The sequence below is a fragment of the Macaca mulatta genome, chromosome 13, assembly GCF_049350105.2.
Source record: "Macaca mulatta isolate MMU2019108-1 chromosome 13, T2T-MMU8v2.0, whole genome shotgun sequence".
Lineage (NCBI taxonomy): Eukaryota > Metazoa > Chordata > Mammalia > Primates > Cercopithecidae > Macaca > Macaca mulatta.
This window is the reverse complement of record NC_133418.1, coordinates 54,238,807-54,254,019: the sequence shown is the minus strand read 5'-3', so window position 1 is coordinate 54,254,019 and position 15,213 is coordinate 54,238,807. Positions and strand designations below refer to the sequence as shown.

Genomic DNA, 15,213 nt, shown 5'->3' with positions numbered 1-15,213 from the left:
GACAGATCTATTTTTTTCCTTCAACTAGGCTGAGCGGAGAAGATCCTTCATTCAAGGCTACGCTTTCTGATGGCTATTACATTTGAACTCCAAGAGGTAAATTGTGTTTCACTTCTTCTGCAAAGCCTCTTCAAAGCTTTTCCATAAAACTGTAGCTCAACACTAAGTTGTCCTTTCACTGAGTCCCGTAGCATAGTAGTTCTTAAATTTGAGCATCAGCCAAGCGCAGTGGCCCACGCCTATAATCCCAGAACTCTGAGGTCAAGGTGGAGGATCGCTTGAGTCCAGGAGTTTGAAACCAGCCTGGAAAACACAGGGAGACCCTGTCTCTCTACAAAATTAAAAAATATTTAAAAATTTTGAGTATGTATTAGAATCACTCAGAGGGCAGAAAGAGTGTGGAGCACCCTCACAGTATAGTAGGTCTGGGCTGGAGCCCAAAGAATTGCATTCCTAACAAGTTCACAGGTTATACCAATGCTGCAGGTCTGGAACCATGCTTTGAGAACCACCACTGTTAACATATATTCTCTACCTTATAATTTCATGGCTTATTTGTATTGTCTAGAAATAGTCCGGAATTATTCTCAGCATATCTGTCTGTCTTCTCCACCAGATTTCAATTCCTGCAGTGGCAGAGATTGTATATTTTCCACCACATCAATTAGCATTATTGGACACATAGTCTACTAAGTACTTATATACTGGGAAGAGCTTCAGAGAACTTGAATTCTTCAAGAAGACAGGGATCAACTGTGGTTAATTATAGGATTTCTACATTTTGTAACAGATCATCTAATTTTTCCACATCAATCACATTTGCAGAGAAAAGTCTTCATTTTCTTGAGCAGTATCCTAATCTCATTAAAGAAACACTCCAGTCTTGACTTAGGAAAAAAAATTTATTCCTTCATCCTTCCAAATAAGGTACAGTACAACTGAATAACAATGCACATTACTGAAAAACACAATTGCATCTTATATTGCTCACTACTCTTGAAGTATAATTCAGATATTAAGGAAAAGAACTGCTAATCACATGAACACATTACAGAAATCAAAATTAACTTACCACACAAAATAAATTAAAACATTAAATATTAACCTTTTCAGTGCAACATATACAGATGTCAGAGTAAGGAGTTCTAAAAAAAAAAAGCATCAGGTTTATTATAATAAAGATAATGAAAAGTTGACCATTTTAGTAAATTATTAAGACTAGGAAGAGGAGTTGCTTTTTCAGTACTCTCTCTCTCTGCGTGTGAACCATTAGACCTTTCAGAAAGCCTGGTAAATCAATGGCTAGGGAGAACAGGTCTTATGTTAGAACACTTAAAAATATACACATGCTTGTCTTACTTCTGCAACGTCCTCTTGGTTTTGGGCATTTGAGTCATTCCTCCCTCCGTGACTGGGCAGGTAGGAAGAGATCAAAGCCCAGAACCAACTAGAGGGCAGAGGTCTCCTGAGCAGTGTTAGAGCCTCATTAGTCCATCCCGGCCAAACTGACTGAAAAAGCAACTGATGACCCATGTGCCCTGGAAAACCTGGCTTGAAGACAACAGACAGTTTTCTGTACTCGCAAAACACAATTCCTTGAGAAGCTCCAGAAGCACAAATTCTCCTCCCTTACCAGTGTGGGTGGGTGAGTGTCAATCCCACCTTTTCCTCCTTTCTCAGGAAAAAGGACTCCAGGGCCATTCTGCCCATCTCTCCCGCAGGGACACAATGGCCAGCGCATCCCTGGCTGGGTTCCATGTGTGTCCAGCTGGGGCCCTGTCTTCCAGATCAGGGTTGGCTGCTGTCTATCTTTCCATGTAGAAGAAAACATTTCCTGCCAGGATGCTTAAACAAAGTTACAGCCTGTAGAGCAGTGGGAAAATCCAGGCTCCATAAGAGTATTGGAGGCCTTTTAAAAAATGTTTGTTATTTTTTTAAATGGGGGCTTTTCATTGTCTCCTGAGCCATTGGAAACAGCGACGCTCCCCACTGCCAGGTGTGTGGGAGCTTACCAGGTCAGGATGTTAAATGATTCTCTAATTGTAGTGAACAATTCATTTTCTAAAGGGCAAGGAAACACAGGGAGCGTGCAGAGATGGATTAGAAGGTGCATTTTTAACCTGAAATGGAGTATTTTTACAGCTAACCAAAGACTACCATTGCCATTAAATGGCAGAGGGATCCAATGCTTATCAGTTATTTGATTTCTAGAAGAAAAATCTGCAAATAAGCCAGGCTGTTCTATCCTGAGGCATGGACAGTGGTCTAACCAGGCTTGCCTTGATGCAGCCTCTTTTTCAGACCTGCTGGTTTCCAAAGAACTGACTTAGAAGGCACTTCTAGGGAGGTGTATATTTGAGGCCTCTCACTGTGTGTGTGTTATGGGCATAAGGATGAGGGCACTGGCAGGTGTGACTTGCTGGACCTAGGAACCAGAGCATTCACAGACACTAAATCTCAAGTCTTTGCAGAGAACCTCTGCTTCTGCCATCTGTCCAGCCTCATCTTCCCATGCCTCTGCAAAGTCTCTTGGATGCTAACTACTGATCAATAGAGGTCTAAAAACCAGTGTCCATTGATTGGTCTCTAAGCAGGATGCTACAGTCAAGCCTCAACCCACATATCCGGCCCAAGGGATGTAAACTTGAACTTATTTTAATAATTTAAAAACCTGGAGCTGTGTCAACTATGTTGCTGGGAGGTCAGCTCTGAACAGATCTGAGGTCTGCATTTAGTGCTTCCAGTGTGGCATTGTTAAATAAGAGTGCCCAAAGTGAAGACATGGGTCAGAATTGTCTGAATTATATATATAAAAAAGAGAAAATTCATAGAAATCGTTCTTCCAGACCAAGGAAGAAGAATTAGGGGGAAGACAAAATTCTCTGAAAAGTTCAAGCCAATTTGACATATTTTAAATGTACCTTTCATGATGTAGTAAGCTAGGTGCACTTAAGAGTTAGTAGGGAGAAATCTTTCACTTTTCAAATATTAGTAGCATTTCCTCACATAAGGCGTTTATATATTATTTCTTCGTTACTCTGTCTCCAAATTTCAATGAAAATTCCTAGGGATGAGCTATCCACTCTGTATTTGAAGGGGCCCACTGCTTCTCACAGGCAGGCCCCACAGGTCAGATGGACCCAGGTGCTCAGGGGAACAATTGCTCCTTCTCTTGCGGGGAAAGGAAGACCCACATAGTGGAGGTGACTTATTAGAGTTTTTATTAATAAAACCAGCATCCTGAATGGAAATGAAGAAAAAAAAAATAATTGAATAGTTTTCCTAGTGCTCGAAAATAAATAGCAAAGTTAAACTTCTCCTTTTAAAAATAAAGCAACAAACCAACCAAGCAACAAAATGAAAAATAAACGACTGGTCCCCCTTTCATGGATTTGGCCTGAAATGCCCATGGCTCGTGGCTAATGCTCTATTTCTAAACATACTCACGAAGGGCTCACGAGGAAGTGAGCCCATTTAATCACTGAGCAGTACAGCATGTATTGGGTTTATCCTGTGTAGACACACACATTCTTCCTCTCTCCTCAACAGAGGGGACAGATTCCTGCTGATGGATTTGCTAAGTTTTCTCCCAGAATGTATTGAGGCATTTACTGGCTTTGTGGCTTCAATGGCACCACTTCTGAACTCCTACCTTTGTTCCTACCAGTAACCCAGCCTCTGGTTCCATCTCCACACCCCAGAAGACTTTTCCCAAGCCTTAGCTGTCTTGAAGAGGCCAGACATTTCTAATCAGTACAGCTTTTCAGTCAGCAACACATACATCATGAATGTAGAAGTCTGAAGGGGTTTTATGCTTTTTACATTGACTTAAGAGATTAAAAATGAAACCATTATCCATCTAATAAATAAGACATTATCTCCAAGGGTGGCAATAGCTTAGGACAGTCTTCAATGTCATGTGTCCATGGAAGATGTTGGGCTGGTCGAGGGTCTCGTGGTTAGAGGATACAGCTTCTCTTAAAGCTGGGGTCTTCATGTGACATTAAACAGTTTCCCCTCCTTCACTTTCTTCCCCAGTAGGCGGATGATAGAAAACAATAACTACAGAAATCTCCTGTGTTGGGCAGAATTCCGTTGTGGGGAGGTGGCCCATTAAAAAGAAATATGTAGCCCGGAATCCATGGCTGGCAGAAGACAACTGCACACATCTGGACTCAGACACCAACTGATGCACACGCCTCACCTAGGTGAACAGGAGTCCGTCTCTTTGCAGTTCTTTTTTAACCAGTCTTGAAATCGTGGTCCACTGATTTATTCTCTAGGTCACACTGAATAACCCCAAGCAGACAGAGTTCTCGACAGAGTTTTGAAGGCCCACAAAAGGCTGCACAGGTGATTGTAGGCCAAGTAGGAAGGTCTGTGGCACGTCCAGGCATCTCTGGCAGTGCTGTCCTGAAGAAGCCTTTCTTTATCGATCTGCCACAGTCCACGTGGCCAAACTCCTCTGGACTCGTCAGACCACTGGCAGGAAGGAAAAACGGGTTAGGTACTGTGGGCCACACCCTGGCCATGTTGGGAAAATAAGCTTAGGAAAGAGACTTGGAGATGGCACAGCCAATTGTCACCAAGTTCTCTCGGGGAGTTAGGCCTGAGTCCAAATTCTGCTGGTTCAGTCTTGGGGACCGCAACCTCTGACATTGTGCTTTCAGTGCCAAAGGAAGCTAGAGAGACTGATTGAAAGTGAGTGAGTGAGTGAGTGAGTGGTAGCAGAAGGAAGGCATACGTGGGGGAGCAGGGGGATGCCCCCTGTTGTGAGGGTATCATTTTAATCTGGCCTGCAGCCAGCTTCTGTAAGGGGTGACTTGGTGGGCAGCCCTGGTCCAGGGCTCTGGTGGCAGAAAGGCTTCCCCTGAGGCCATACAAGAATGGACCCATTTATTTTTCAATGGCTGGGCCCTGAGGGTATCCTCTGTATCTGTTGTGGTGAGGCAGCATGGACCATCCTCAGTTCTTGAGTTCAACTTAGTCTGGACATCTTTCTAGGTCCTTGCCATGGTTCCTCTGGAGGTGCTCACAGGTGAGTACCCCTGGTTCACCCATCCTTTAGGCCCAGCAGGCCTGGCAGGTGCTACATGAGGTGGTGATATGCACCATCTGAGGGAAAGGGACTTCAGCCCAGGTGGCCATCTCTAAAGGCCAGACCCATCCCCAGGCTTAGAGCTAACTTCTTAAATGTGGGTAGAGAAGAAGTGACATTAACGAGAAACTTACTCCACCCCAAATGACTCTGTTAGGTTCAGACGAATGCTACAGAATCTATTACAAATTTTCTTAAAAGATTAAAAACATGTTTCTATTGGTGCTAAAAGAAAAAATAAAAAGATTTACCTTCATTAGCTCAATGGATTAGCCCAAGGTGATTGAAAGGAGATGTGGAGAGGGGTCTTTAGAGGCCCTAGTTCTCATCCTCACTCCCCCACTGACTCCCAGTGGGACCCAAGCAGGCTGTCAGCAGACTCAGTTTACCCATATCACTCATGAACCATCCTCTTCCTAAGGCCACTGTAAGGCTGAATGGATTTGCATCCTCAAGAGCTATGGCTCCTAATCTCAAGTGCTGCTCCTGCACAGTCTGTGTGTGCTCACTTACTGCACACAGTGACTATGGTGATTGAAATAAAGAACAAATGCATGTGTTCTTGAGCCTTCAGCTCCCTCCAGATGACCACGAGCTCTAATGAACACACGTGTGTCCAGACTCCCAGCAGCCTTCCTCCCTACCCTCTCCATGGACCCTGGAACTTCTGAACACCAACTGTTTACTAGGGAAGGACACTTCTGGGTGGATTCGCTTTAATGACTGTCTCCTGACCCACTATGTCCTCAAGAAGAACTTTACGATGGGCTCTCTCGGTCAAAACCGCATCCCCGAAAAGCTGGCCGGTGTGAGACTTTTCCTTCCCTGTTTGGATGAAGGACTCTTCACCTCCATGAGCCCAGAGCCACTGATGCTCCGAGGAGGCTCCTGAGGTGCAAGCTGGGCCCCACATCCTGATGTCCAATCTTCTTTATGGATATTGGCGAAAATGTCCAGGAAAAAAGGTTCACTTAATGCAGATCATAGGAAGGGTTTTAAAGTCCTTAGAGACCTTCCATAGGCCAAATGCCTCCTTTTACAGATGAAAAAGGGGAAGTGACTCGCTCAAGGGAAAGAGAATGAACATCTCTTGAGTGCCTACAATTTGGGTGATACACTATACTAGGTATTTTATATCAGTACTCATGCAATTTGCACAACATCTTTTTAAGAATAAGAAAACCAAGGCTAAGCCGGCCACAATGGCTCACGCCTGTAATCCCAGCCCTTTGGGAGGCTGAGGTGGGCAGATCACTTGAGGTCAGGAGTTCGAGACCAGCCTGACCCCGGCGAAACCCTGTCTCTACTAAAAATACAAAAATTATCTAGGCGTGGTGGAGGGCAGCCTGTAATCCCAGCTACTCGAGAGGCTGAGGCAGGAGAATCACTTGAAACCGGGAGTTGGAGGTTGCAGTGAGTCCAGATCGTACCATTGCACTCCAGCCTGGGTGACAGAGTAAGACTCCATCTCAAAAAACAGAAACAAAACAAAACAAAACAAAACAAAACAAAACAACTCGAGGCTCTGAGAGGTTGAGTAACTTGTCAAAGGTCCCACAGCCACCAGCCAGGATATAAGGGGTCCCTCCTAAGTAAAAGGCACCTATGAATAAGCTAAACCTGACTTGGTAGAATGAGACAGTCTCTTCCTTTTCTCCCCTCTTCCTGCTTCATACTACAGGAACCTCTGCCCTGACTTGGAGAAAGTGGTCGTTTTCTCCACCCAATAGTGTCTCCCACCAGAGAAGAGGCTCGTTACCTGTTTCTGAGTGGCAGCAAGCGGTTCTTCCCTTTAGGAGGGCGCTGGGCTTCTCGTGCCGGCAGATGAGGGCCCGGCACCACTCACAGTGTTTTCGGACCTGGCAGCAGCTGCAAAGACACAGGGGACCCAGTCTGGGCAGGAGCCTGGCAGGAGGGCCGGGGTGGCACAGCATCTGCCCAAGGGCCCTGCTGGGCAGCTCCAGCTCTAAACTAGCTCCCCATGGGGGCTTCTAGAGGGACACGCACCATAGCGGGGTGAGGGCTTGATAGGGCAGTGGTTTTTTGGGGCAGATGCTGGCCAACAACAGAAGCATCTGTTGGCTGCCCTCAAGTATTTGCTCCATTTCTGCAAGCCAACCTGGCTCCAGCTTCCCCAGCCGTCAGAGGGAACTGGTCCTCCACCTGGCTTTCTTGATAAAGAACCAGGTGGGTAACTCCACAAGTGTAATGGCCTCAGAATTGGGACAAAGGACTGGGATAAAGTGGCCACCTCCAGCTGGCATGGCTGTGGGGGTTTAGGAAGAGGTTATTCATCTGGTATTGCCAGTAGCAGAACAGGGAACTTGGATGGCTGAATTGACCCATGGGAAAAAAAATGGAAGAATGAGTTATGGATCTCAATGGCTTTGAATCCTGCTCTCAGGACTAAACTTCTCTAGTTTTGGAACATCTACCCTCTCTGTAAACCTTTGTGACCCGGAGTCCTCCCTCTGTGGGCAGGAATGGAGAGTTTTCAGAGTTTGCAAGAAAAAAAAAAAAGCCCCAAAAGAAGAAGAGAAAAGAAAGCACTGAGTGAGAGAGGAGTTACCCACAGATGCTGCCAGCCGTTTCCCTTGGGATATCGTGGAGAACTTCATTTCCACTCATTCTAACCTTAATGTATATATAATTTATGTGTTCCTGGGCTAGGGCTGGAGTTAGGAGAAATTTCCTAAGATGAGCCAGGTGGCAGAGATGAAGAAATAAGACTGTTGCTGGGCTTCTCTCTTGGTATCCAGTGGGCATTTCATGATTCCCATCCCAATCCCTGTCTTGGCACTGTCCTGCAGTGAGAAGCTGGACAGGTTACTGGAGCCCCTGAATCTTTGGACAGGAGGGCTAGGAGGAGGCTCTGAGACCTTCCCGCCCAACCTGCTTATGTCACAGGTGAAAACTGAGAGCCCAGAGCAGTGTGCCTGGGCATGAGGCCCTCCTGAGTTGCAGAGTCTGGACTGGAAACAGCACATCCCATGCCAGGGGGCTCTAAAGGCCTTGGTTCCAGAGCCATCAATGACTACTTTCTCACAGTCAGCCAGCCAGGTGGGCTTGTCTTTGTCACTTCCCAGACTGGAGCATCCCAGGGCAATGGGATCAAGGCCTCTAGATCCCTCCAGCATGGGACAAGCTGGTCCCAACTTGGACCCTGCAACTCAGGAGGGCCCTAAGCCCAGGAAGCCAGCAGCCTGGCAGGAGTGAGAGCTTAGTCTCTGGCTCATGAATTCTGAACTTGGTCTCTGGCAGGGAGACCAAGGCTGGGAAGAGACACAGGAGTTGGGACTGGCTGCCTCCCTGGAAATGAAAGATGCTGTCTAGGCATCTAGATCATTCCTGTTTCCAGACAATCTGCCAAAATTAGCTCTTAGGTCCCTCTGGGGAGGCCCACATGGGCCCCCAGTCTTATTCCTAAGTCCCTGTGACCCTCCTGGCCACAGAAACAGGACAATGGAAGGATGGGGCAGCACACACAGCTACTGGCCATGAGAGGTAAGGCTGGCAGCCCACTAGCTTGCTCCTGCTCCTTGAGGAGGGTCCTTCTGAGTGGTCCAGCCTGGGCTCTGGCCCAGTCTGAACCAGAGCTGCTTGTCTTCTTCCAGCAAACATGTTTTTCCAAGGCCTCTGGAGGCAGAATGGATACTTCCTGGAGGGGACGGAAAGGGCAACCCAGCTCAGACCCCATCCCTCACCACTCAGTGCTGCCTTGGTCCAGGAGAAGGATGTGAGCAAGCTGTGGCTACTGTCAACAAGCTGGGACTCTAAGGGGTGCCCCACTGTTACCAGAACCAGGGGCATGTGTTTCAGATGTCTCAAGAGCCACAAACCAAAGGGACAGTTTGTTTATCTGTCCAAACCTTAGGCAACCTTGGAGGGTATAAGTTTGGCTTCCTGCATCGACATGTAGCTACTGACCACAACCTTGCCAGAGGGGCCCACCTACTGATCGTCTCCACCATGAGTTAACCTACACTGAATTGAGTGGCAGCCTTTAACTGTTCTGAGACTTCCTTGTGCATATCCAATCAGGTATATTAGGTTGGTGCAAAAGTAATTGTGGTTTTGGTCTTAAAAAGTAATAGTGAAAACCGCAGTTACTTTTGCACAAACCTAACAAATCCCCTAAGATTCAGACTTCAGATATTTCCAGGGAATAAATCTGGCATAGTTCCAAATGCTAGGAATATTGCACTGTATTCCCAGGGTCTCTGACGCTGCAGAGCAGTCCAGTCAGGAGATATGGGCAAGCAAATGGGGCCAAGACACACCTGAAAAGGTCTCTCCTGGTCTGGGCCCCAGGGAGGCTTCGTGGAAGATACAACACAGTAACTGAGTTTTGGAGGATGAGGAGGGGCAGAGAAGTGGACAAAGAGGAAGAGCTGTACAGAGTGATGGTCATCAGCCTGTAACAGCAACAATGGCCCTCGACATGGTTTAGTATTTGCAAAATGACTTCTGTAGAGAGAAAGCACTTTTGCTGCTGCTGGAAGGAGGCTAGGAGCTGTCTCCAGTCCTCTCTGGAGGACCTGCCCACTTCATCACTATTCTGAAGACTCCAACACAACCGTGGAAAGAACCAGCATGCCTTTGGTTCTGCACTGGCCTCCACGGTGCATGAACCCCCTAGTTGGGGATCCACCCAGCATGTACGAGGCCTTCATGCAGCTTGGCTGCCATGCCATGCCAACAGTCATCAAAGTAGCATTTAGCTTTGCTGACACCACTCAGACATCGCAGCAATAAGCTGTGCTGAGGTGGCCCTGTTATCTGGATGTACTGCAGATGTCCCTGGCAGGGGAGGCAGGCAGGGGACCTGGCCTTAGGAGCAGCAAGTACTCACTGTATCAGCACACATGTGATGATAAGGACAGCCAGGGCCACGATGGAGACCACCACCAAGGCGGTGATGGCCTGCTTCTTCTGACTGGCGGCCACCACAGCCAGGAGGTCCGCATGCTCACAGCGTGCACCAACGTACCCAGAATGGCAGCTGGGGAAGAAACGAACGTCAGTGCACTCTCCTGACAAAAGGTCTTGTTACCCTAGCTCTCCACGGAGGGCTTGCCTGGAGGGACCCAGAGCCTGCAGGTAAAGCCCAAAGGGGCCCTGCCAGCTTTTGCAACTGGAGGGAAAGGTGTCAGCAAAATGCCTCCTGCATCCCTGCTGCAGGCAGCACCGCTTATGTGGAGAAGGAGGGGGAATCGAATCATCCTTGTCATCTGAGGATGCAAGCTACGCCTGAAGCAATCCATGACTATTGTGACTGTGCCACATCCTGGAGGAATAAAGGCAGTAAATGTGTTCATGACACAGGCTTCATTTTGGCAGTTCATAAAAAATCCAGGTTATTTTTAAACCAAATGTGTATTTTCAGAATTTCTGGTGATGAGAAAGAAAACATCTGAACCCAGTGGAGACATAGGCTGTGGTTTGCCTTTTTATCTTCATCAAGTTTAATTAGTTCTTCAAGTATCTACCAGATTACCCAGCACTACTACCTGGTCACTGTAGGACTGTAGATGTCACTACTCTCCTGTGAACCCTGGTGTCCTCCTGTCCATCAATACCTGGTCTACCTCCATACCAGGCTTAGTAAAGGCATAAGCAAGGTCATGTTTGAATGTGCGTGTAGCCTGTACAGTGTGGTGCCAACACCAGGTGATGTAATTCCTGGTATTGCTACCATTCAGAGGTTCTTTGGCATTAATCTTTTAATCACAGCCCCCTGCTATGCACGAGTGGGTCTCAAAAGTGCTTCAGGATGTGCCCTGGCCATAAGGATGGGATGGTCATTTTCTTCTACAGGCATCCCCTCACCCTGAGCCACTAATCCCCCAAGCATGTGATTCTTCTCAATAAAAGATACTTAGCTTAGACACTGGTCCCTTTGTATGGAGTAACATTCTTATTGTCAATAGAAATGTAAGATCACCACCTCCTTTGCCAGGGGGGACTTCTTTTTTTTTTTGAGATGGAGTCTCGCTCTTGTCACCCAGCCTGGAGTACAGTGGCGGGATCTCAGCTCATTGCAACCTCCGTCTCCTGAGTTCAAGCGATTCTCCTGCCTTGGCCTCCTGAGTAGCAGGGATTACAGGCACATGCCACCACGCCTGGCTAATGTTTGTATTTTTAGTAGCGATGGGGTTTCACCATGTTGGCCAGGCTGGTCTCCAGCTCTTGACCTCAGGTGATCCGCCCGCCTCGGCCTCCCAAAGTGCTGGGATCACAGGCGTGAGCCACCGCGCCCGGCCTGCCGGTGGGGACTTCAGCAGAGTGGCCCCATATCCTATGCTAGATTTAAAGTTTTGTTTTGTTTTGTTTCTCCCCTAGACATGGCAATGATAGCTAAACTTTTTAAAAGAGTTTATCTTTTGATTAATTAGCCTCTAACCTTCACTTTTAGATTAAAAGGCCTTTGAAGACCAGGCACACTGAGAGGGGATCACAGAACTCTGAATAAGAACAGTGACTTTCAATGGCTCAGGGGGCTATGGGACAGGGACAGGGTTTTATTGTTTGTTTGCTTGCTTTGATTTTAATAACAAAATTACATAAAGGCAAAGGTCAAGAAACAGCTCTCCCCGCAGGCACCAGCCCTTTCCTATGAGGTGGAGGCGGAGAGTGGATTAGACTCCAGGCTGAGAGGTGATAAGCAACAGTCTTAGGCAGTGCATAAATCTAAGCCGTCCATATCTCAAGAAAATCCTGCAAAGGGTCCCTCCCTCTAGCTCCTCAAGTTTTCACGCTGCACCCAGATGGCTCTCCGACCTTCCAGATGAGGTCCCTGAGTTGTGCGCTTCCTCTGTGATAGCTAGCCCTCTCTCCCACAGGGCCCTAATCCACGCCTCTACTTTATCTCCCACCCACCTAGGTTCCAGCCAATCCAAGTTGTTGCCAATCCACGCACTGCACCTAGCACAGTTCCCAGCATGTGGGGACTCAGGACACACCTGCAGAATGAATGAACAACTACCCTCCACTGTGAATCTCAACTCTGGCTACCTTCTCCACCTGCAATATCATTCTATCATTCCTCATCCTCCTCCTCAGGCTCCATTCCAAGGATCACATTCTCCAGAAGAATGTAATTTACAGACTCATTCACATTCCTTTTTGTCACCCATCCATCCATTCTTCCATAGCTCACTTTGATCTCCCTAACCTCTCCTCCTTGAACCCCCCAGGACTATGCCCACCTTTCTGACTGCTCTTCTCCAACCAGCTTCACTTCTGGCCCCAGCCTTCTTGCTCTTGCAGGGCAGGGCCAGGCTTAGCTCTACAGAAACCTCTGGTGAACCACTGAAGGGAATGGGGCCGGGGAGCCTGGGCTTTGGAGTGGATTATCAGATTTGTAACCAGGAGTTGTAGACAAGCCAGTGAGACTTCTCTGCAAAAGGTTAGGGTTAGGGTTAGTGCTTCTTTCTCCTGGCGAAGGGTACCATAATGAGGATTTGCAGAGTCTTTTGTGAAAGTCTCAGGGTATAGGAAGGTGAACAACCCATGACAATTTCACACAACTTGAAACGTTTCTACTCTAACCAGCAGGCCCTGGGAAAGAGGGATTCTAGCACCTCGCCTATTATTCAGCTCTAAAAATGCTATGACTTAACACATCAATACTGGAGACCCCAGTAAATTTCATTTAAATAAAATAGTGGCAGCCAACTGCTAATTACAACATGTAACATTTACTGCAAGCAGTAGGCTAAACTCCTACATGAATCATCTCTTTTAATCCCAACAATCGCAACTGACCTGTGAGGTTGCAGCTATTACTTACCTTGTTTGACAGATGAAGAAACAAAAGCTTCTAGAGGTTTGGGAACTAACAGTCTCACCCAATAAGGCTACCTTTCTGGGTTAATGCAAATTGGATTGGAAGATACCCCGGGCTAGTGATTTAGTGACAAACACAAACCTGATCAGACACAAGAGATGGGCTACTGATTGTCCTGTAGCGAGGTCTCCTTGCTGTCAGTGTGGCAAGGTGCAAATGTGCCCTCAGACAGTGCCATCTTAACACACCAAGGGAGACAACTCCCTGGGCTGGGACACACCTTGCTGACTTTCCATGCTTTTTCTCCCAGAGGAACATTTGCCATTCATGCATGCTGGCCCCTGCAAATCAGCTCTGCTTTAAAACCACCCCAGCAGGAGGCCCAGCCCCTTAGGAAAGTCTTCATGCCAACAAGAGTGCCTATCACTCTAGTGTAATAGCTGCAAACACTCAACTCCCAGTCCCACAGAGTGAGGGAGCCCAACATGCTTCTGAGCGAACACTTCCCCAAGGTGGGAGGCACGGGAGGCACCTGGGGAACTGCCTCATCGTTGGGACTCCAGGTCCTGACCTAGAAGAGCTCCAAGAACGCTGTGTCATAGCCCCAAGCAGCCCAGTGGGTCTCACCTACAGCTGGGACCTCCCAGATCAAAATCTCTCTGCAAGTGGGGCCAGGGCATTTTAAAGAAAGGACCAAAAGGTAATTCTGACACAGCCAGAGTTGAGAGCCACCATGAAGTTTTTAATAGTGAAACCAATGTTTCTCAACCTTGGCTGCTCATTGAAATTGCCTGCAGAGCTTTCAAAAATCCTGATGTCCAGGCCACACCTTTAGATCAATTAAATCAGAATCTCTAGGAGTCAGTCCTGAGCATCAAGATTTTTAAAGCTCCCAGCTGATTCTAGTGGGCAGGGGAGGGTGATCTTTTCTCTTCCTAGTTGTAATATTGGGAGTACTTCTCAGTTGCTCTTTATGACGGAAAAGGAAAAAGGTTTAGTGACATACTTAAAAAAAAAAAAACTTCCCAAGCTTCTACTAATATTAAACTTAATTATGCTGATTAGTTTAGGCACAAGTCACAGAAGGAATGGGAAGAGTCACCTCACCTGGCTGCAAATCAATCATCACACTTGACCCAGCTGCTGTTCTCTCCTTGGCCTCAGGTAGGTGCTGGTTCCCACCTGGCTGCACATTCCACAGGGCTATGAGGCAGTGGGTGCACTAGGACCAAGGGCACGTGTATTGGACTCACGCATTCTCAGCCTTTTAAGAACCAGATTCACCAAGTCCTACAACCTCTGTGCTCTGGGGGCTGGGTAGGAAAGGGCTGGAGTATGGTCAGCCCTACTTACATACTCCTTCCAGCAGGACCTCACAACATCCCTTGGCTGCGGTGATGATGCCAACAGCGGCCACAATAGCAAACACTTGAGCTCATATGCTGTGCTGGGAACTGGGCTTGAATGTTCTCCGGTGCTGTCTAATAGAACTTTCCATGATCATGACAGAGTCTGTAGCTGGGCAGATGAATACAATAGCCACTAGCTACCCTGAGGTATTACATCCTTAAAATGTGGCTAGTGAGACTGAGAAACTAAATTTTAATCAATTAATTTAAGTAGTCCCATTACTTATGAGTCCAGTGGCTCTTGTCATAGGCAGCAATTGCTCTATATACATTATCATCACTGGGTCCCCATTACAATCCTATGAAGTATTAGTATCCTCATTTTGTGCACAAAGAAACAGAGGCTTAAAGGGGCCAAGTCATTTGTATGGGAGACTCAGCTGGACTTTACCTCTGTCTACCTGACCTCCAGTCCATGCCTTTAACTGCGGTGTCCTCCTGCCTGGTGTGTGATCCCCACTCTGGGAGGACCTGCACTTTCTCCAGACCTGTGGATGGGAGTGATGCCATCCTTCTTAACCCTACCCTCACCACCTGCTGATAGATCTATGTAAGGGGGCTCGAGTACCAACAAGAAAACTGCCCCAATCCTAATCTCTGGGGAGGCGCCACCTTGGTTACACAGGCAGCTGGCTATGAACTGATGGCAGTCAGGTCTCTTTGGGTGTTTGACTCTGTTCAGATTCCACTGGAATGTTCTGTGGCCAGGGCCAGGTGGAGTGTTTCCCTTGGCTGACAGGAATTTGCTTTCATACTTTGCTGTGGGAAACTTGTCAGGGAGTTGGGTCACCAAGGAGCATTTGGGACAGGTGAGAAACTTCAAACTGGTTGCCAGGGGTAAACTTGTCACCTGGGTGGCTTCCTTCAACGGCTTTCCTTTGTTTGAAGGCTTCTGCAGGCAGCAGACCAATGGTGTG

General features: G+C 47.3%; 1 protein-coding gene across 2 annotated transcripts in view; it reads right to left on the bottom strand.

Annotated features, from left to right (window-relative positions):
• Nucleotides 1–883: 883 nt before the first annotated feature.
• Nucleotides 884–15,213, bottom strand: part of TGFA (transforming growth factor alpha) — a 107,753-nt gene continuing 93,423 nt past the window's right edge. For both annotated transcript variants that reach the window (XM_015112609.3, XM_002799271.4), the window contains exons 4-6: nt 9,951–10,100; nt 6,858–6,967; nt 884–4,482 (exon numbers count right to left, since the gene is read on the bottom strand). In XM_015112609.3, coding sequence (XP_014968095.1) covers nt 4,475–4,482; nt 6,858–6,967; nt 9,951–10,100 — 268 coding nt within the window. In that variant the 3' untranslated portion in view covers nt 884–4,474. The remainder of the gene's footprint in view (nt 4,483–6,857; nt 6,968–9,950; nt 10,101–15,213) is intronic.